A 21,431-nucleotide genomic window follows, 5' to 3' on the forward strand; every position below is an offset into this window, starting at 1 on the left:
GTAAAGTCTTACTATTCTAACTGTCAAAGAGCACCTGTGTTATATATCATAAATGCTCCTTGTCTTTAGATCATCAAAAAAAAAAAAAAAAATTTGTATACTAGCAGCATTGTACCCGTGGTGCCACCGTACAACAGCATGATAAAAATCACCCAGCATACCTCACAGCATTTGAATACGGACATAAAATTGTGCCTAGTAGATAGTCAGGTAATGTTTCTATTCATTTGGCAAGTTTGGCGGCGATCAGGTCTGTGAAGGCTGAGGAAAACCTGTACAAACGCCCTCCTGTGCTGCAACACCGATCGGACGGACGGACACAGAACATGCATTATATAGTAGGACATGTTTCAAATTGATGGTGTATTTGCTGTCTTTTCCCAGTTTATGTCACAGGACAATGTGATGAATTTTATCGTGAGTATGCATCTTCATGGTGATTTCTGATCCTGATGAAGACTCTTCAGTCCAAACACATGGATCACCAAAGGCCTGGTGAACTCAGACTGCCGTATGTGGACTTTCACCCACTCTGCTTTTCTGTGCTTATATTGTAGATTTGTTTGATGGGTACATTTGATTTTGCAAAACAAATAAAGCATCAGCTCGTTAAATCCCTTTTTGTATTTGCAAACGATACTGTGTGTTTGCTTGTTTTGGCAGCAAACGAGCTGTGCTCATGTTCCAAGTAGACGTACCAAGAGGAAAACCCACGCAGGTACGAGCATGATGACGGCTGCAGCGCTGGTGTAGAACTGCAGCTCAGGTGGGCTGAAACAAACACACTCAATCAGACATTTATGAACCAGAACCAAAACAAGCACAAACAAGGCCTTGTGAGCTTTACCTGAACTTGTACGTGTCGCCGCTTAGCAGTTTTTTGGAGAACACATTCTGTAAACTGACAGCAGACAAAAGGGTTAAATGGAAGCGTTAACAGGGCGCTGCTCAGAGCTGTGTGCGGTGTGGCGCTGCAGTACCAGTCCATGATGTTAGTGGACAGAGCGGCGGAGAAGCCCAGCATGTTAAAGCTGATCTCTGTGGCCGTGCAGAGCGCCAGGCCGGCCATGACGGGGAACAGCGACAAGTTCACCCACAGTCCTGCAAAGCAAACAAACGGGCCACATCCTGTTTAGAACCACACTGACAACAACAGCGTTTCCACAAGTCGTCTCACCAGAACGGACACATTTGTATAAACTAACCCAACAATGAAAGAAACGGTGAAACTCTGCCTGGATCTAGAAACTCTAAACACATTAGCATGTTTTACCACAGTTCATCCATCCCATAATGCCAGTGAATGTGATGCCTGCCATACTGTACAGATGTACAGAGGAGACGGACTCTCACTGGTGTTAAAGTTCTGTTACAGTTACTGAGAAAATGTACTATATGTATGTAGTTTCATTATCAAAGCTGCGGGAGACTTTCGTGACCAATTTTTCATCAAATCTGTCAGGTGGCTCCGTGAACCTCCCTTTCCCACAATGTACGTCGCGACAAAATTCCGAAGATGCACAAGTTCCCTCCCAGCTCTGTTTGTAAACACATGGTTTGTTTCTGGTGGATGGAACTAAGAAACTGTTCACTGTGACGGAAGAGATTCAGGTGAGTAACGACAGACAGACTTACAGATTCATGATACTGAGGATATGACTGAGGTTTGACAGATTTGATGAAAAACTGGTCATGAAAGTCTCCTACACCTTTAACTCTTTCGGTGCCAGACAGTTAAGGGGCTAATAAGCCTTAAAAGTGCCACAGAATTTGGCCGTTTTTCAGTATTTCGCGTCGTTTTTATAATCGAAGTCTGAATCGTCATCAGAACTCATTTTCTAGCAGATGGGACTGTTTTGACAGATCGCTGTTTACGATATTACTACAAAATGGCCATCTAATTTGCAAATGATTTCATTCATAAATTCATTCATAAAATTTCCCAAGCAGAAAACGAAACGCGAGCTCTTCTTTGGTCAAAAACCGCTCAGTAACATCCGACCGATTGCTACTTAGATTCAAAACGCACCGGACGCAGCCGATTCATTATTGATCGTAATTTGCAAGAAGATTTGAAAGAACGTCATCGAAATGTGAGAAAGAAATGGGGGTGGATGGTTTGTTTGTACACAAATATGGCGTGTTCTCCAAAGCCGATCTGATCGGCCCGTGGCACTTTAAAGGTTGAATTCGTAAAGCCGATTTAATCGGCCCATGGCACTGAAAGAGTTAAATGAGGCTTACGGCTATATCCCCGAAATCCCCCCAATCCTCTGCTCCCCCAACCATGTGGGAAAAACACAACCCCTGGTGTCCAGATATGACATCATGTAAACTCAAGGTAATGACATGAAGAAAGAGAACTGTTAGATAATGATATGAACCGAATTTGAGCTCCATGGACCTGATAGTGTCAGAATAACAGTCAGAGAACCCATTTAACCCTAAAACTCCACCCAGTGAATGAAAATGAGCCCATATGAACTCTGGATGGTGGACAGAACATGGACATTTGGAAGAACATCAATATGAACCAAATTTGATCTCAATCAGCCTATTATTAATATTAATATTGATTTATGTTCAAAAAAACTGATGTTCAACTACAGCGCCCCCATGTGAATGACTCATAATACTGAAAGAAGCTGGAATCCATAGGGTTCTTCCACTATGTTGGTTATGAAGGGAGAAGAAATCCAACCAAATCTGTCCTAGTTATCGTTTTCTCACCAAGGATAAGAAATCCGCGACAGCGTTCAGGGTAAAACCCTTATATCCACGAAATGGAGTTTCGGGGATATAATTACAGTCACTGTTGAATCTGTCCAAATCAAAGTAAAATGCTTACATGTTGAATATAACATTCCTTCAGCTGCTGATGCCGTCTAGATTTCTACAGATTTCCACAGAATGCAGGTCAGCTATGCTTTACTTCTCAGTTTAAAACACTTACTGGATAAAATCAATCAAATGTAATATGACTTTGTGTTTTAATTATCATTACTGTTACATCATATGCCACAGTATGTCATACTACATCAATAACAGGCAATTTATAGTGTTACTGTACCTGTATTTATTCCTATATTTTTTTCCTTTCTTTTTGTATGTATTGCTCACTTAGTCTGTCTATTCATCACTAGATGTTACTATTATTACTCCCTTTCTTATTCTAATATCACAGTTGTGTAATTGTCTGTTTAAGTAACATGTAGCATGACTTTTCCATCCACTTTCTTGACCACACATTAACTGAATGTCCACGAAAACATGAAGTCCAAGTCAAAATGTATCACAGCAGATATTAAATCAAATAAAGCCACATCTGATACAAATAAATGTCATATGCCAGTCCACTACATCAGTATTTTCTTGATTCTGTGTGAATGTCCATCTCATCCACCCACTACAGCTTCAGTTCAGACCAGAGTACAACAGTCAACAAGGTTCGTACACATTTTTCAAGGTCAAATTCAAGCATTTTTAAAGGTCATTCTAAAATTTTTCCAGCACAGCACTTTATCGCTGGGGTAAAATCCATATCTACAGGAATACATACACTTATGATCATTTTTTTCACTTTTTATCACAATGATGAACATTGTATTCTGCAATAAACATTTAAAATTATATTTGATAAGAGCAAAGAGTTTAGAAATTAAAGGAGAACACAAGGTTTTATCCAAAAAAGGGAAGCCATTTGGTGTTCTTCAGACACACTCACACCGACACAATGAAAATAATAATAATAAAAATGTACCTGAGAACACCTGGGAATGCACTTTTTTGACAAAGTTTTATTTTTCTAAATGTTTCACCTCTTTGTAAGTAGCTTTGGCTGGACATCTAACCTGACAGTTAATATTAAGAATAAATACATAAATCACATCACAGTTAAAATTATAAGCACTTTCAAGCACTTAAACGGAAATTCAAGCACTTTTCAGACCTTGAAAACACAACATTTAAATTCAAGCATTTTCAAGGATTTCAAGCACCTGTATAAGCCCTGAGTGAAGACAGATCTGCCCAAACATGAAGGAAGGTTCAGCCAACACAGACTTTTCACCATCAAACGGAATCACATTCACTCTGTTACAAACGTATTCATGACACTAATTACCTCCACCAAGGAGGTTCTGTTTTTGCCGGCGTTGGTTTGTCTGTCTGTGTGTGTGTGTGCAAGATAACTCAAAAAGTTATGGACGGATTTAGATGAAAATTTCAGGAAATGTTGATACTGGCACAAGGAACAAATGATTAAATTTTGGTGGTGATCGGGGGGGGGGCACTGATCTGCCTTGGCAGAGGTCTGCGCTCTATGAGTGCTTTTCTAGTTTCTTTAAGTTTTCAAAAAAAATGTCTGCTTATTCAACTACTCTTTTCAAATTCCAGATTTTTTCCTTTTTTTGGGACTGTATAAACCTTAACCAAAAAACTTCCACTAGTATATAGCCATGTTTCCACTGCAGGAACTTTGGGGTCCAAGTGGGGAGGGGCTACCGTGTGTCCGCTGTGGAGGCGGACCCACCACCGACTTCATCGGTGTGCCCGTTCCGTGACCAGTTTGGCCGTAGAATGTAAACAGTGCCTGCACATCTGCATCAGTCCAATCACACATTATTATTTCCACAATAAAATCTATGAATTTCCTGATTCCTTCTGTTTCCTCCTCATCCTGTGCTGGGCTTTAAAAACGCTGTTGTTTCTTCACCTGCTCTGGGTCTACCCAATCAGCATCGTGTAAACCCTTAAGCTCCGCCCAAGAGTTTTCGGGGCTGTTTGGAGTACCTACCCCAAAGCAGGGCCTCAGTTAGACCCCATAAAGGTTCCTGTCATTTGATCCGTGGGGGCGGTTCCTGCAGTGGAGACACACACCGATGGCCCCGCCCTCGTAAAACTACCCTGAAGTTCCTGAGGTGGAAACGCGCCTTATGTTGACCATATGCTAACCTGACACCCTGAGGCCCCACCCCCAAACAGCCAGATGCATCATGGGTGTAATCTACCTACCTGTGTACTCCCCGAGGATGAGCCGGGACATGATAACAGTGAAGATGGGCGCTGAGCTCTTCACCGTCTCTGCGAACGACACCGCCACATTCTTCAGGCTCACGAGGCCCAGAACCACCGTGATGAACCTCAACAAAACAAAAGAGAAAATGGGTTTATTCCTTTTTTGTTGTCGTTTTTAAATTATATGGCTTTTTATGTTTTTTTTTTTTATCTATTCTTGTATTTTACTCTTTTATTTTGGTTTTAATTATTCTTCTGTACAGCACTTTGGTCCACCGTGGTTGTTTTTAAGTGCTTTACAAATAAAGTTGGATTGGCTCTGGACCTGTCCATGAAACTGGGTTTATTTTAGTATCTGTCACTTTTCCAGCTTTTTAGACCCAATAATAAAAGGTAAATGTAGACATATTTCCCCCCAGGATGGACCTAATGATGACCTCAGAGAAATGCAAAAAAAAAATTATACTCTTTAGCCTGTGCCATCCCATAATTAATGAATTTATAATCAAATATTGGATCTAAAAATAGAACTCAAATATAGACATTAAATCTCCCTAGGTGTCAGTGCATTAGATGTGTAAATGTGTGTAAATGCTCTTCTATAGACTCTAAATAAAGACACTGTGTTCATTGTGTGGATCCTAGTGGTTTTTCTAATCCACACACGTGGGTTTGTCATCAATCTCAGTCTCATTCCAGGTTTGGTGTGGAACCCATCGTGTCCACTGGTGTTACATGTGGAACCTGAACATTTAAACACTAATAAATTGCCAGTCACTTTGCAACAGCAGTCACTGTTGTGAAAGACTCTGCCTTGAATATTGACTTCGATTCCCAAAATGCACCTGTGAGAGAATAAAAAGATATTCAATAAAATAGTAGCGTGTTATTTTCATGTCCTTTTTTCTTTAGTTCTGTCAGAGTAATCATTGCTGTAGAATCATCAGTGCGCTGCTGGAATACTGACTAGTCCTATTTCAGGGAATTTCAGGGAAAATGCTGATATCACTGAGTTGTCTGTGGGTTTGTCTTGTGTAATAGTGTGAGTATTGGAAAAAAAGAACCTGAAAGAAAAAGACAGAGGAGTTCATTATAAAAACCTGGTGTCTGTGTTACATGTGGATTTATGCATGAGCGCCAAATAAAAATGTGTTTGATCTGAAAAATAGTTTCTCTTTTACCTCAGTAAATATTAGGGCTGTTAGAAAATATTGGTTCTGCAATATATTGCGATATTTCATTTCACCATACTGTATCGATATTAAAAAGTACTGTACCCATATTTTTACGTATTTATTCAAATGCAGATATGACGGAGGTTCATTTTTGTTTTTCTTTTTTGTTTATATTTTATTTATTATTATTTAACACTGTTTTATTAAATAATGGTTATTTGAAGCATCCTAAAAGCACTTTTTACTGTCTGAGAAGCAGATGTTAGTTCCTTTGTTGGGTTTGCACAAAAATACTGTTCTGATGTTAGTTCTGAACTAATAGAATATGAACATTTGAACAGGATCTGAAACTGTAATGTCTGTAAAACAGAATTTCAGTTTGAACACAGGAACATTTTGTGATATAACATTAGACCCTGTTCTGATCAAATAAAAATGTGTTCAGTATTTGGACATAGTTTGGGTGTAATTCAATTCTTCAAGGAAATAATCATTTAAAAAAAAGAAAAAAAAAAAACAAAAAATTGCCTTTTTAACAGTATCATGATATATCGTGATATATCGTAACATGATCCTAGTATTGTGATTTGTATCGTATCGCCAGATTCTTGCAAATACACAGCCCTAGTAAATATTTATTTTTCAAACAAACCCAAAGTGTTTCCAAACCTGCTTCATAACATTAGTCTACATCTGGTTTGAATGTTTAGCCCCTCCATCCTGTTTTAGGACCAGATTCAGAGAAAAACCCATATTCCAACTGTTATGTCATGTATATTTCTCTGCAGATTAAATCATTATATTTTCTACTGGTTCTAAATGTGGCCGTTGTAAATGTAGTCTGCTTTTGAGTTCTGTTGATGAGAATCATGAGTTGTTTTGAAGGTTCAGTGTGTGATACGTAATCATATCTGGTGGTGAAGTTACAAATGGAAACCTGCTGAATTCCACCTGCCTCACCCTCTTGTAATGCTTCTAAGACAGTGTTTTGTTCACTGTAAGCTCTTTAGGTGAGGTTCTATTGACTCTGATCCTCACTCAGACGTAGCTGACAGAACTGCCCTTTAACACTACTAGAACTGGAGGATGCCACCTGCTACGAACAACAAAAAAGTTCTAAGCTACAAACATGGTCGATTCTGTGGAGGAAACCCACCATATGTGTTCATACAAGAGCTGACAATTATTGTGGCAAGTATTCTTTCTCTGACTATTTTTAAGTCATTTCCACATATATTACAAGACAGTGACATCACCAGTTCCAGTGAGGACAGTGAGTCCCCTATCTGAGGTCCAATGTGGTCTCCAGGGTCTGTCAGGTCCAATGTGGTCTCCAGGGTCTGTCAGGTCCACCTGAGGTCCAATGTGGTCTCCAGGGTCTGTCAGGTCCAATGTGGTCTCCAGGGTCTGTCAGGTCCACCTCTGAGGTCCAATGTGGTCTCCAGGGTCTGTCAGGTCCAATGTGGTCTCCAGGGTCTGTCAGGTCCACCTCTGAGGTCCAATGTGGTCTCCAGGGTCTGTCTGGTCCAATGTGGTCTCCAGGGTCTGTCAGGTCCACCTCTGAGGTCCAATGTGGTCTCCAGGGTCTGCCAGGTCCACCTGTGCTTTGTTTGGTTCCATGCAGTAATGGAACTAATGTAAGGAATGATGTTCAAAGGGATCATGTGGACATGGACAGGGGTCTGGACCAGCATGCATGGGGGTCTAATGGGACCAAAGGAAGGTTTGAAAGTTCTAAGGCTACATCCAGACCACAACGCTTGTGGTACTTTTTTTTTGTGGATTCTAATAGTTTGGCGTCCATTAGGGCTGCACAATATTGGTAAAAAACTGACATTGCAGTTTTTTTTAACCCTTCGATGTATATTGCGATATGAAAAAATACTCAGGAGGACATAATAGCTGTGATGCCAACGTAAATGGTCAATTAAATTAGTTGTGTTTCCTCTTATTGTGTCGACACAGAACATGTGTTTCAGTTTCATCCTTCTGTAGCTGAAATAATTCCAAATAACTGAAGTTGCTTTTCTTTTTGGCACCAAGTCTTCGTTTTCATTGATTTTCTCTTGTTTGTTGCTCATTTTTCAATGTTGTTACCAACAACTCACTCCATGTGCAGGGGGCGTGGTCTGCTTCAGCAAACTGATTAAGAAGGATTGTGATTGGTGGATGGCTGAGTGTAGTGTGTGTCAGGTACCCACGTTGAACTTAGATGAGAAGATGTTGAGTTCATTTGCCTCCTACATTGCAGGACTTGCGATGTGAGTATTGCGGACACAAACATTGCAATGACAATGCTCAAACGATATATTGTGCAGCTCTAGCATCCCTACACATATTGTTTCAAGAAATATCTGCGTCCAGGTGGAAACGGTCAAACTGGGTTAAACGGTGTCATACGTAGTCCACACCTACAGGGTGGGGAAGCAAAATTTACAATGAACATTTAGTTGTTTTTTCTCAGCAGGCACTACGTCAGTTGTTTTGAACCCAAACATATACTGATGTCATAATCATACCTAACACTATTATCCATACCTTTTCAGAAACTTTTGCCCATATGAGTAATCAGGAAAGCAAACGTCAAAGAGTGTGTGATTTGCTGAATGCACTCGTCACACCAAAGGAGATTTCAAAAATAGTTGGAGTGTCCATAAAGACTGTTTATAATGGAAAGAAGAGAATGACTATGAGCAAAACTATTACCAGAAAGTCTGGAAGATACTATTAAAGAAGAATGGGAGAAGTTGTCACCCCAATATTTGAGGAACACTTGCGCAAGTTTCAGGAAGCATGTGAAGGCAGTTATTGAGAAAGAAGGAGGACACATAGAATAAAAACATTTTCTATTATGGACATTTTCTTGTGGCAAATAAATTCTCATGACTTTCAATAAACTAATTGGTCATACACTGTCTTTCAATCCCTGCCTCAAAATATTGTAAACTTTGCTTCCCCACCCTGTATATGTGGCGCTGTACACAAACACAGACAGAGCCTATGGTAACATACACTCAAACCACAGAAGAATGCACTGAGCATGTGCAGGAGGTTACGTCCAGGGTTTTCTTCTTCTGGTCACATGGTACTATGGTCGTCATGGTTTCCATACGCTTCCATGGTGTTGGTCCTATCCATACGCCAACACCAGGGCAGAGCTGGGACATGTTTACGCTCTGGGACCCGTTCTACAAAAATACTGTTTCAGGCACCGACAACGCCGGTGTCATGTGACCGAAGGCCGAAATGACAATAAACTTTAGTGGATTGACACAATGTGGTTGTCGTGTGTACGTGTTCCTTTCACCTTACATGTGTTTTTCTTGTATTTTTTATACTTACTTCAAAAATGGTAACTTCATTGACCTTGAATTTTTACAAAATACAATTCTTTTGGAAAAAATTCACAGAAGTTATAAAGTCTTGTTCTGTCCTCCAATAACACACTAAGGTTAAAATGTTGAATGTTGTATTTCTATGAGTGAACTCTAAAGGGTTAAAGTGTGAGGGCATGTATAGTTGCCCTCAGTCCAGTGAAAATGACTCACCTCATGAGTCCAACAAACAGCATGATCATGATGAAGTTGGCAGGGTACTCGGTCCTGGACTTGTGCTGGTACAGACAACAGGGGACAAACATCTTCACACAGCCAATGACAGTGGTGGACAGCATCTGGACCGCACCTGAGGACGGGGGGGGGGGCACACTGGACGTTTAGCTCAGCTTTACTTTTCCTGTCTTTAAGGCCCAAACCCAATTCACCCCTTGGCCCCGCCCCCTTACCCCTCCCCCTCCATTTTGCATGTACATGTGAAGGGGTGGTGATGTTCCAATTCTCGATGAGTCAGAGGGGAAGAGCGGAAAGAAACGGAGATTTTTCAGGACCACACTACAAACGGAGGGGTAGGAGAAATTTCCCATAATTCTGTTCGAATCATTGGCAAGATGGAGGTAAACGCAGCAAAAAAGAGCAGCAGTGACTAAAGAAACACACAAATGTACAGATTTTCTTCGTAAACAACTTAATCGTTTGATCGACCGTTTAATGCTGTTTTAATGTGTTATAGATCGCATTTCTGTGGTTTATAGTTGATAGTAGGGATGGGAATCTTTTACTATCTCACTATTCGATTTGATTCTGATTTTTGGGGCTGTGATTCGATTCAAAATCAATTTTTGATTCAAAATGATTTTCGATTCAAAACGACTTAATTCCTAATGATTTCTGCTTCAGTCTATAGGTGTGCAAAGGATCCTCATGATCTACTCCAGTCTGCTTTAAAGACAGAATGACAAATGCAGACATTCAAATGTCTTTTTCACATTTATTCAGTTTTAAACATTTATCCATGCTTGGCAGGAGTGTGGTGAGGCACAGCAGTGTGTGTTGGTTTGCTGCTGGTGGCTGACTCGGCACTGTGTCCTTAAGCTCTTGGTAATGCAGCTGACAGACTGAGCTCAGGAAATCACGTTGTATGTGACGCCAGTTTATTGCATTTTGGCGTGATATACGTACGCATTTTCCTCCTTTCGCATGTTTTATTTATTTTTTTCCTGAAGTGTTTTTATTACATATCAAGTCACAGAAAAGCATTATACAGTCATTGGTTTTTGTTTTTTAACCCAAACCCATGAACATTCCCACCCTGTTGCACCAAAAAAAAAAAAAAAAAAAAAAAGATAATTGACAATAATAATAAATAAATAAGGAACACAGATATTAGTCATATACTCGTATTAATAAGACTCCTCTGGAATAAGTGAGGGATCTACCTCTGTTATGTGATTCAGAACAGGTTGCCAGGTACTGAAAAACTTATTGGTACATCCTCTTATAGAGTATCTGATTTTTTCCAATGTTAAATGATGTAAAAGATCCAAAAAACCAAGATTTAAATGTTGGAGGTTGTTTATCTTTCCATTTTAGTAGTATTAGTCTACAAGCTAGAAGAGTGGTGAAGGCAATTAGATTTTTGGTTAAAAGAATGTAATGTTATGCTTTCGTGTGTTATTTAACACCATTTGATAGCGTGTCAATGTGCTAGCTGCTAATCGCTAACCCTAACCACTAATCGCGCTAGCTGCTAATTGAGTTAATGGCGTGCAGACTGCCGGTGGATTTGTGTTATTTTTTTAAAATAAATTTTGGGACATTTTAGTAAATGAGAATTGCAATTTTTATATGAATCAATTTTTTGGCACACCCCTAGTTGATAGACGCAAAAAGATGATCAAAGCCCATGGAGCAGAGATGGTTACGGCTGCTGACAACATGGGGAATTCTGTCGTAAACAAAGTTGTCGCATCTGTTTATAGCGGCATCGTTGAGTGATGATGACGTAACAGATCTGGAAGGGTTGGACCATTTCAGAGGGGAATGTTTACGCCACTACCCCTTGCAGCTCTGTTTCAAGGGATAGTGCCAAGTGTAAGGGCCAAGGGGGAGGAGTAAGGGGGGAATTGGGATTGGGCCTTACACCAGAAAATGACAAGCACCAGTACGTGTCTTAATTACCCAGCATGCTCGGCTCCCCCTCCAGCAGCGACAGGATGTACTTGTTGAGGAAAAGAGTGCAAAAGCTGAAGAAGTACCAGAGGCCCATGTAGGTCAAGGAGCGCCAGTTCCACACCCCCGACTCCGCTTCGATCACTGTGGTCTCGGTGACCGTTATCTTCAGAACCTGCTCCCCCGGCAGGCTCTCGCTTCGGGCCAGAACCACTCGCTCCTGCCGGCTGCGGAAGGGCGACAGGAGGCGCCACAGCGGGTGTCTGCCCATGTGCCTGCCGCCTGTCATTACGCCTGCTGCTTAAGGGAAGGACAGGACGGAAGTATGAGCAGCTGAGGGGTCGACACGACGCTCAGTCCATCTTCTCATCGACTGGGTCTTTGTATCGCAGCGGAAGTCCTGGAGTCACCTACGATCCGCTGCAGCACCTGGAAACACATCCAATCACATGCCACATTATTAACAGTGCACTTCATTTGCTTCTTACTTAATATAACCTCAGTCTGCACTACAGCTGTACCTCTAGATCAGGGGTCTCAAACATGCGGCCCGGGGACCAAATGTGGCCCGCCAAAGGTTCCAATCTGGCCCGTTCGATGAATTTACAAAGTCAAAAATTCCACAGTCTTGAATTGAATTACGCAAAAAAAGACCTTGAATTAAGGAATGTTGAATTAAGCAAAAAATAATAATCTTCAATTAAGTAAAAAAAATCTTCAATTAAGAAAAAAAAAAAACCTTAAATAAATTAAGCAAAAAATCTTGAATTAACAACTTCAAATGTTTGTCTTTGTTTCAGTGCAAAAAATAACATTAAATTATGAAAATATTTACATTTACAAACTATCCTGTAACAATAAAATGTGAATAACCTGAACAAATATGAACAACCTGAAATGTATAAAGAAAATTCAGCCCAACTTGAACTCTTTTCTTCCTGTTCCTCAGTGTTTAGTGCCTTTGTAGATCTGATCCAAAATGCACATGGACAAATGAGAAGTTGAGGCAGAATATTGTTAAAATTGCACTTATTTTTCTTAAGAAATTTCAGTTTTTTTGGGTTATTCACATCTTTTTTGTTTGGATAGTTTATAAAATTAAGTATTTTCATAATTTAATAGGAGATTTTTGCACTAAAACAAAGACAAAAATTTGCAGTTGTCATTATTTATAGGTTATTCTGTTATTATTTGACTGGTCCGACCCACTGGAGATCAAATCGGGCTGAATGTGGAACCTGAAAGAAAATGAGTTTGAGAGCCCTGATGTAGATTATTTTTGTAATAAATTAATCTTTCAGTTATATTCTTTGATTCATTTAAATGATTATTTGAATAGGTAAAAAAACAAAAAAAACAAAAAAAAAAAAAGTGAAAAAGGGTCCGGTCCAGCGGTGACACAGTTCCATGTTTAATGTTCAATGGGCTCTACCTTTGTGCATATATAAAATATATCGATGTGTGTTCCATATTTCAGTAGGTATTTGTAAGGACTTAAACATAGTAAGAATGATGATTGTATTAAATAAAACTGACCATAAATATTTTGCAATGTGCTCGGTGACATGGTTTCATCAAAATGTCACTGATTTTGACAAGGTTTATACCAAAGTGCTTAACGTGGATCCCACCAGAAATTCACTTAAATTTGTCTCTGATGTGTTAAATAACATATGAAGCTACACTGATAACAAAATTTAGGAAAATATATTGGAAACTTTTGGACTTATTGACACAGATTTAAAGTGACACAGTTTCAATTCTTGATCCTATTATGACATAAGGACCAATATGTCTGAAAAACAAGTAATAGTTTTAATCCAAGCATTTCTTCTACATCACAGTAATAAGTGAACAAATGAGTACATACAGAATGGGATCAGAGAAACTTTGATTTTTCTCATAGATGTGTGTGTTCCCTCAGCCCAACGCTAATATGAAAAACACATTTGAAAATGACAAACAACTTCTCCTTAATTCCAGAGGGAGCTGAAACAACAACCACATATGTATACATAGAAAAAGGAGTAAGTGATGGATCCAATGGAGAAAAATCAACATGTAGACATTTTCCGCCTTTTTGTCCTCGTCTCTTCTGTGGTTTATGTTAAGCTCGGCGTCATGTGCATCACAATAAGCGTCCGTGTGAAACACAACAGTGGAACCAATGTTTAACAGCAGAGAAATGAAGGAAATGAAGCTTTCATTCAGGGAAACTATAATCAAACAATTTTTTTTTAACTGATTCGAGTCAATTAATTAATCATTTCTGCTCCAGACTGCACTGCTCTGGCTTCACCTTACTTTCCCGACAGAGTCCATTACAAACACAGAACACCCTCATTAGATCCAGTGCCTATTTTTTGGCAGTTGATCGCTCTGTGTTTAAGAAGATATTCACTGTGCACATGGACCCATGTCCTGTTCAATAGTGTCTGTGTTTAAACTCAATAACTGATCTCCATGTTTAATACATGTATGAATAGGTCTGAGTAAGTACTGTCACATGACACATGGTACAATGTATACAAATAAAATTTTAGGGTAAAAATACTTAAATTCCTGCTGTGTGACAAAGGGACTCAAAATTAACATAATTTTATTCAAATGTCCAAAACATGCTGTTTTCATCATAAATTGATCCTAAATGAAACACAGGGCTTTAGCTCTGATGTTAAACTACAACTGGGATCAATAAAATAGTTTTTATGAACACAAATCTGTTGTGACATGGGGACAGCAGTTTGGACCTTTGTTCAGTATCATAATAAAAGACTGACTGGAACTAAAACACTACAGATATGATCATATACTTTTATTGAACAGACATATTACAACTGAAGTGATATTTACAGATAATAGCAGAGTATATTTGACTAATAATTGGATTGGACAGAACCTTTATCTATACATGTACTGTTGAAGAATTAATTCAACAGATTCACAGACTGAAAATATCACTGATACAAGAACAAATATTATTATTATAATTAATAGTGCATTTACATATATGAGTCTGAACAAATATTATTATTAAAGTTAATAGTGCATTTACATATATGTGTCTAGAACAAATATTAGTAAAGTTAGTAGTGGATTTACATATCTGAGTCTAGAACAAATATTATTATTAAAGTTAATAGTGGATTTACATATATGTCAGATGTTTAACTTTACATAATCATACCTTTTTATTCTACAAGTGATACTGAAATTTTGTAAACAGTTCTGTAAAAAATAGAGTTCTCAAGTTAAAAATTGAGCCTATTTGAGGAATGATAGATGAAACTTTAATTTTCAACACTGATGTTCCCTTTGGCTGGATCTGACCCTACATCGTCTTAAAAACACCCACTCTTGTCGACACAAAGGGCTCATTTAAAAGTAACAACACAATGACCCTTATTTACAGGTGATAGTTTGGAAATGAAACCATAAACCATTTCCGTATTAGATCCCCTAAATCTTATCTCACTGTTTCCAAGTATCAGTGTATTTCAGGACAGCACGTGCAGTGTGTTATGTGGTTTTTACAAATTCCCAACATCAAGAGCAATTTAAACCCCATGGAACGATGATACAAGACAATCTCCTGATATGTTCACCAGTGCATTTCACACACAACAAGCACAGATGTAACAACAGATACAAAACAGAAAAGATTTAACGATCAAACATAGTTCCAATGTCTCTGTACGTCAGCGTCTATCTGAATCAGTCCCAGTTCAATGTGTGAGGTTGTCAGGTTCTGTTCTATGTTCCAGTCCTGTGGTCTGTTCTATGTTCCAGTCCTGTGGTCTGTTCTATGTTCCAGTCCTGGTTCTGTTCTATGTTCCAGTCCTGGTTTTGTTCTATGTTCCAGTCCTGTGGTCTGTTCTATATTCCAGTCCTGGTTCTGTTCTATGTTCCAGTCCTGGTTCTGTTCTATGTTCCAGGCCTGTGGTCTGTTCTATGTTCCAGTCCTGGTTCTGTTCTATGTTCCAGTCCTGGTTCTGTTCTATATTCCAGTCCTGGTTCTGTTCTATGTTCCAGTCCTGGTTCTGTTCTATGTTCCAGTCCTGGTTCTGTTCTATGTTCCAGTCCTGTGGTCTGTTCTATGTTCCAGTCCTGTGGTCTGTTCTATGTCCCAGTCCTGTGGTCTGTTCTATGTTCCAGTCCTGGTTCTGTTCTATGTTCCAGTCCTGTGGTCTGTTCTATGTTCCAGTCCTGGTTCTGTTCTATGTTCCAGTCCTGGTTCTGTTCTATGTTCCAGTCCTGTGGTCTGTTCTATATTCCAGTCCTGGTTCTGTTCTATGTTCCAGTCCTGGTTCTGTTCTATGTTCCAGTCCTGGTTCTGTTCTATGTTCCAGTCCTGTGGTCTGTTCTATGTTCCAGTCCTGGTTCTGTTCTATGTTCCAGTCCTGTGGTCTGGATGCACATCAGTCTAACACTAGAAGTGGGCGGGACTTCCACTGGAGGAGAACTGAACTAATTCAGTCAAAGTCCATATATGACTTCTATCAGTGATCATTAGAAACTAGACTGATATCTGGAACCATTTACATGTTATAAACCAGGGGTGTCAAACTCATTTTAGTTCAGGGGCCACATTAAGCCAAATCTGATCTGCAGCGGGCCGGACCAGTGAAATAATAACATATTAATATAGAAAAAATGTCAACTCCAAACTTTCCTCTATGTTTTAGAGTAATAAAAGGAAAATTAGGTGATGAAAAGGTTTACATTTACCAACCAACGATCCATTAAAACAATGTGAATAACATGAGCAAACTGAAATTTCTTAAGAAAACTAAGTGCAATTTTAACAATATTCTGTCTCAGTTTATCATTTACACACGTACATTACAACGTGCAGATCACAGTGGATCTACAAATACACAAAACATTTAATAACAGGCAGAAATTTGTTAAAATTACACTTCAGACATTTGAAAATGTTCATATTTGTTGAGGTTATTCATGTTTTTGTGAAATGTTAGTTTGTTTTAGTGTAAATACAGTAAAATGACATGAAAATGTTTACATTTACAAAGGGAAAAATTTGGAGTTGTGAGTATTTATAGGTCATTATGATAGTATTTTACTGATCCGACCCACTGGAGATTAAATTGGTCTGTATGTGGAACCTGAACTAAAATGATTAATATCTTCAGGGTAATTTTTGCATTTCACAAATTCATACCAGGGGCCAGACTGGACCCTTTGGCGGGCTGGATTTGGCCCCCGGGCCACATGTTTGACACCTGTGTTATAAACCATCAACATATGGACCATTAGAAGGAAAGGAACATGTTTGATTTTAAAGAATTCATCAAAAATTCAAAAATCTAAATTACTCAAAACTGTGAACAAACTTTGTAGACACTGTCTCATGGAAGATTGAAGAGACATAAAAAAATCAGAAATGAACCTGACCATTAGATCAGTCAGAGAAGATATTTGAAGAAACTGCAGAAAATGAAGACAAAGACGACGCTGGGTACGGCGCCTTCAGAGCAGCTCATAGCCAATTGGCCGCTGAGATAAAGTGAGATAGAGTTATATTTAAATATATTTGAACTGTTTTTGGATTACTAGCCTCACACATATGCTTTAAAAAGTTATGTAAAGTGGAGTTTCACAGCTTTCCAACCACATTTATAATGTATAGAAAACCTGATCATCTGTGGAATGTGTTTAAGCCCTAATGTGCTGCAGCACTGATCATCATCAGAGTTTCTTAATTCAAGTCAATACATGGCTGTACTTTGCTTAGAAAAGGTTAGATCCGTGGTTCCCAACCCTTTTTGGCTTGTAACCCCATTTTAACATCACAAATTTCTGGTGACCCCAAACATTCAAAACTGAGACTTTTTCTTTGCAAAAATTAATTTGTTTTTGATCATGTAATAGTTTCCTATATATGTTGCAAATAAACATTAATTTTAGAGGACATTTAGTCTATATAATGTATATTATTATGAATGGAGGCAGTAAATCCAGGTGTAGATTACTGCACAAAGTGAAAATTTGATTTTCCTTGGTCAGGATATGTACAGTCAGTCCAGCTTGGATTTACAAGGCTGACAATTAACACTGAACAAACAATAATTCAAACTATAAATTACGAAAGACCTGCAGCATCTGAAACCGACCACAATGAACATTTGAAAGATAAACAGAACCACAGTGCTGCAGTTTCACAACCACAGTTTGTCATGTCTTTTATGTATGTGATTGTCTCTCTCAACTCACCATATATTTTTTATTAGTAAGTTTATTTTATTGTATTTTTTAATCAATTACTAGAAATTTCAGGTGACCTCATTTGAATTCCAGGTTACCCCACATGGGGTCCCAACCCCAAGGTTGAAAAACACTGGGTTAGATGTAGACTGAAACTCTTCTGGAAGTCAAACAACATCCACATTCAACTTCATAAATAAATCCAAACCTCCTAAAGCTTCAGTCTGGGCTACACAATAAAAAAACACTTTACAGCAGGTTTTTTTTCTGATGAATTCACCTGTTCTGACATGAAGTGAAACTAAATGGCTGACTTTAAATGAACCAGATGAAATTTGAGGCCGTCTTGAATAAAATTACATGTGACACCTGAAGCTGACCGATACTAAAGGTTACAAAACTGAACGAATTACAAAAAGTCACGTTTCCCAAAACCTGTTCCAAGTCTCTGAGGGAAAAACAAGATGAAGACACACCTGTAGTTTCTGATTTCATGATTTAGTCGCATTATTATTCATTTCATCGTCATTCCCTCAGTGACAGTTTGTTGTCACCTTTCTTTCCAGACTTTACCTATAACAGCTGTGTTACTTTAAACCTGGATAATGTGTCATTTCATCCAATTATTTGGTTCTCCTTGTCACAAATATGCAGCTACCCAGCAACCAATCTAGTTTGTAGTCACACAGTGCCACCTTTACCCCCATGGGAACCTAAGGCTGACAGAGCTGGTAAGTCCCTTTGTGATCTGAATGGGATCATGGGTCTGTTGACCTAAGTAATGGAGAAGAAAAATGTTTTATTGATGTGAAATATTTGTTTTGGACTGACTCCAACACACACTTTATTTAAGGACACAGCCATGTGTGAATAGTACATAATACAATGGACCTTGAAGTCAGTTATATGATTCTTTAGTCCAGGGCTGTCAAACTCATTTTAGTTCAGGGACCACACTCAGCTAAATTCGATCTGCAGTGGGCCGAACCAGTAAAATAATAAATAGAAATAATGTCAACTCCAAACTTTTCTCTGTTTTAGAGCAAAAAAAGTAAAATCACATTATGAAAAGGTTTACATCTACAAACTATCCTTTCAAAAGATGTGAATAATATGAACAAACTGAAAAAATAAGTGTAATTTTAACAATGTTGTGCCTCAGTTTATCATTTACACATGTATACTATAACTTACAGATCACAGTGGATCTACAAACACACAAAACATTTAATAACAGACATAATATTGTTAAAATTGTACTTATTTCTCTTAAGAAATTTAAGGTTGTTCATATTTGTTCAGCTTATTCACTTTTTTTTTTTTTCAAAATTATACTTTGTTTTAGTGTAAATACATGAAAATATTTACATTTACAAAGAGAAAAATCTGGAGTTGTCATTCTTTCTATGTCATTATGATAGTATTTTACTGGTCCTGCCCACTTGAGATTGAACTGGTCTGAATGTGGAACCTGAACTAAATCAATTGTTAATATCTTAGCGTAATTTTTGCATTTCATAAATTCACCCAAGGGCCAGACTGGACCCTTTGGCGGGCTGGATTTGGTCCCCGGGGCTGCATGTTTGACACCTGTGCTTTTGTCTGTCAGTGTTAATCTGTTTTACAGGAGTTTCTGTATCATCTTTTACCCACAGTGTACAGATTACAGAATTACATCTCTAAAGATAGATAAATGTTTTTTTTGTTTGTTTGTTGGTTGGCTTACATCGCCCAACCACAGCCCAGTGTGATTCATCTGCATACTTTCCTAGATCTTATCAGGAGTAGGGCTGTGTATCGGCAAGAATCTGGCGATACGATACAAATCACAATACTCGAATCATGATACGATATATCAAGATATATCATGATACTGTTAAAAAGGCAATTTTGTGTTTATTTATTTTTTTTAATGATTATTTCCTTGAAGAATTGAATTACACCCAAAATATGCTCAAATATTAAACACATTTTTATTTGATCAGAACAGGATCTAATGTTATATCACAAAATGTTCCTGTGTTAAAACTTAAATTATGTTTTACAGACATTACAGTTTCAGATCCTGTTCAAATGTTCATATTCTATTAGTTCAGAACTAACATCAGAACAGTATTTTTGTGTAAACCCAACAAAGGACCAAACATCTGCCTCTCAGACAGCAAAAAGTGTTTTTAGGAGGATTCAAACAACCATTATTTAATAAAACAGTGTTAAATAATAATAAATAAAATATAAACAAAAAAGAAAAACAAAAAACCAAAAATAAACCTCCGCCATATCTGCATTTGAATAAATACCTAAAAATATCGATATAATACTTTTTAGTATCGATACAGTATTGTGAAATGAAATATTGCGATATATTGTAGAACCGATATTTTCTTACATCCCTAACTGTGTACAGATTACAGAAATAGATAGATAGATAGATAGATAGATAGATAGATAGATAGATAGATAGATAGATAGATAGATAGATAGATAGATACTTTATTGATTCTTTGCAGGAAATTGTTCAGTTACAACAGCAGCAGTACAAACAGTACAAAAAACACACTGACCCATCACAACAGACATCCCACATACAACCAACAATGAACAAAGAAGTGTTTAAAAACAGAATAAAATTTATTTATTTATTTATCTACTTACTTATTAATTATATCCCTAAAGGCAGATAAATGGGTTTTTGGTTTGTTTGTTTGTTTGTTTGTTTGTTTACATTGCCCAACCACAGCACAGTGTGATTTATCTGCATACTTTCCTAAATCTTCTCAGGAGTTACGAACTTGACTTTCAACTTTTCTACAGATCATAAACCTGAAAGAGCGCAAGATTTTGGACAAAACAGGCGCTTTACCGTCAGCATCACAGCCTGTCACGACCGAGTGTCCAATGACTGCAGCCTCTGGTGTGGGTGGGAATAGCACGGGAAGAAGCCAAATGAAATGTGACAGTGAAATTTCACACAACTCTGCGCTCAGGAGGATTTTATGCTGCAAAGGTTAGCTTTGTTTGAACAACTACCAGAGGACAAATGTGTCCTTAAACAGAGCCAGTGTCCTCAGGTGGGTGGACTGTTAGCTTCAGAAAGAGCTGAAGCCGTCAGCGTCAAACACAAAGTCAACACTGAAACTTACCACAAAAGAAACGGCTCACAGACCTGCACCCCTCCACGAATCCGGACGTTGTGGTTAGGACCGCTATGTGGTAAAAATCTGGGACCCGACACTGGAACCTTATAAAAGGAGGAAGTTGCACGGTGATGTTTGCTAGCCGCTGTTTGTTTGCGGCACCGTTGTAAACACAGAGGCTGAAGAGGCGGCTTTACCGAAGCCAGCCATAGTCCACACACGGAGACACACTCCCAAAAGACTACACCCACTGTGGACAGCCGTGTACCTGTCCGGACGGGTTAGCCCATGTCTGCTGCTGGCGCCCTGCTCTGAGACGTGGCTGCTAACAATCACCGCGTAGCGTCAAGTCAGACCAATGCTAACATAGA

The 21,431-nt window shown here is 38.5% G+C and overlaps 1 protein-coding gene across 3 annotated transcripts in view; it reads right to left on the minus strand.

Moving 5' to 3' along the window:
- Positions 1-21,431, minus strand: part of LOC115421811 (solute carrier family 35 member E2A) — a 49,282-nt gene extending 27,851 nt beyond the window's left edge. For all 3 annotated transcript variants that reach the window (XR_003935749.1, XR_003935750.1, XM_030137751.1), the window contains exons 1-7: positions 21,067-21,431; positions 11,708-12,127; positions 9,740-9,875; positions 5,014-5,141; positions 981-1,101; positions 848-901; positions 699-771 (exon numbers count right to left, since the gene is read on the minus strand). Coding sequence is in view for 1 of the 3 variants with exons in the window: in XM_030137751.1 (XP_029993611.1) it covers positions 699-771; positions 848-901; positions 981-1,101; positions 5,014-5,141; positions 9,740-9,875; positions 11,708-11,987 (792 nt within the window). In the remaining 2 variants the exon portion in view is untranslated. The remainder of the gene's footprint in view (positions 1-698; positions 772-847; positions 902-980; positions 1,102-5,013; positions 5,142-9,739; positions 9,876-11,707; positions 12,128-21,066) is intronic.

This window comes from Sphaeramia orbicularis, chromosome 7, assembly GCF_902148855.1.
Source record: "Sphaeramia orbicularis chromosome 7, fSphaOr1.1, whole genome shotgun sequence".
In the NCBI taxonomy this organism is placed as follows: Eukaryota; Metazoa; Chordata; class Actinopteri; order Kurtiformes; family Apogonidae; genus Sphaeramia; species Sphaeramia orbicularis.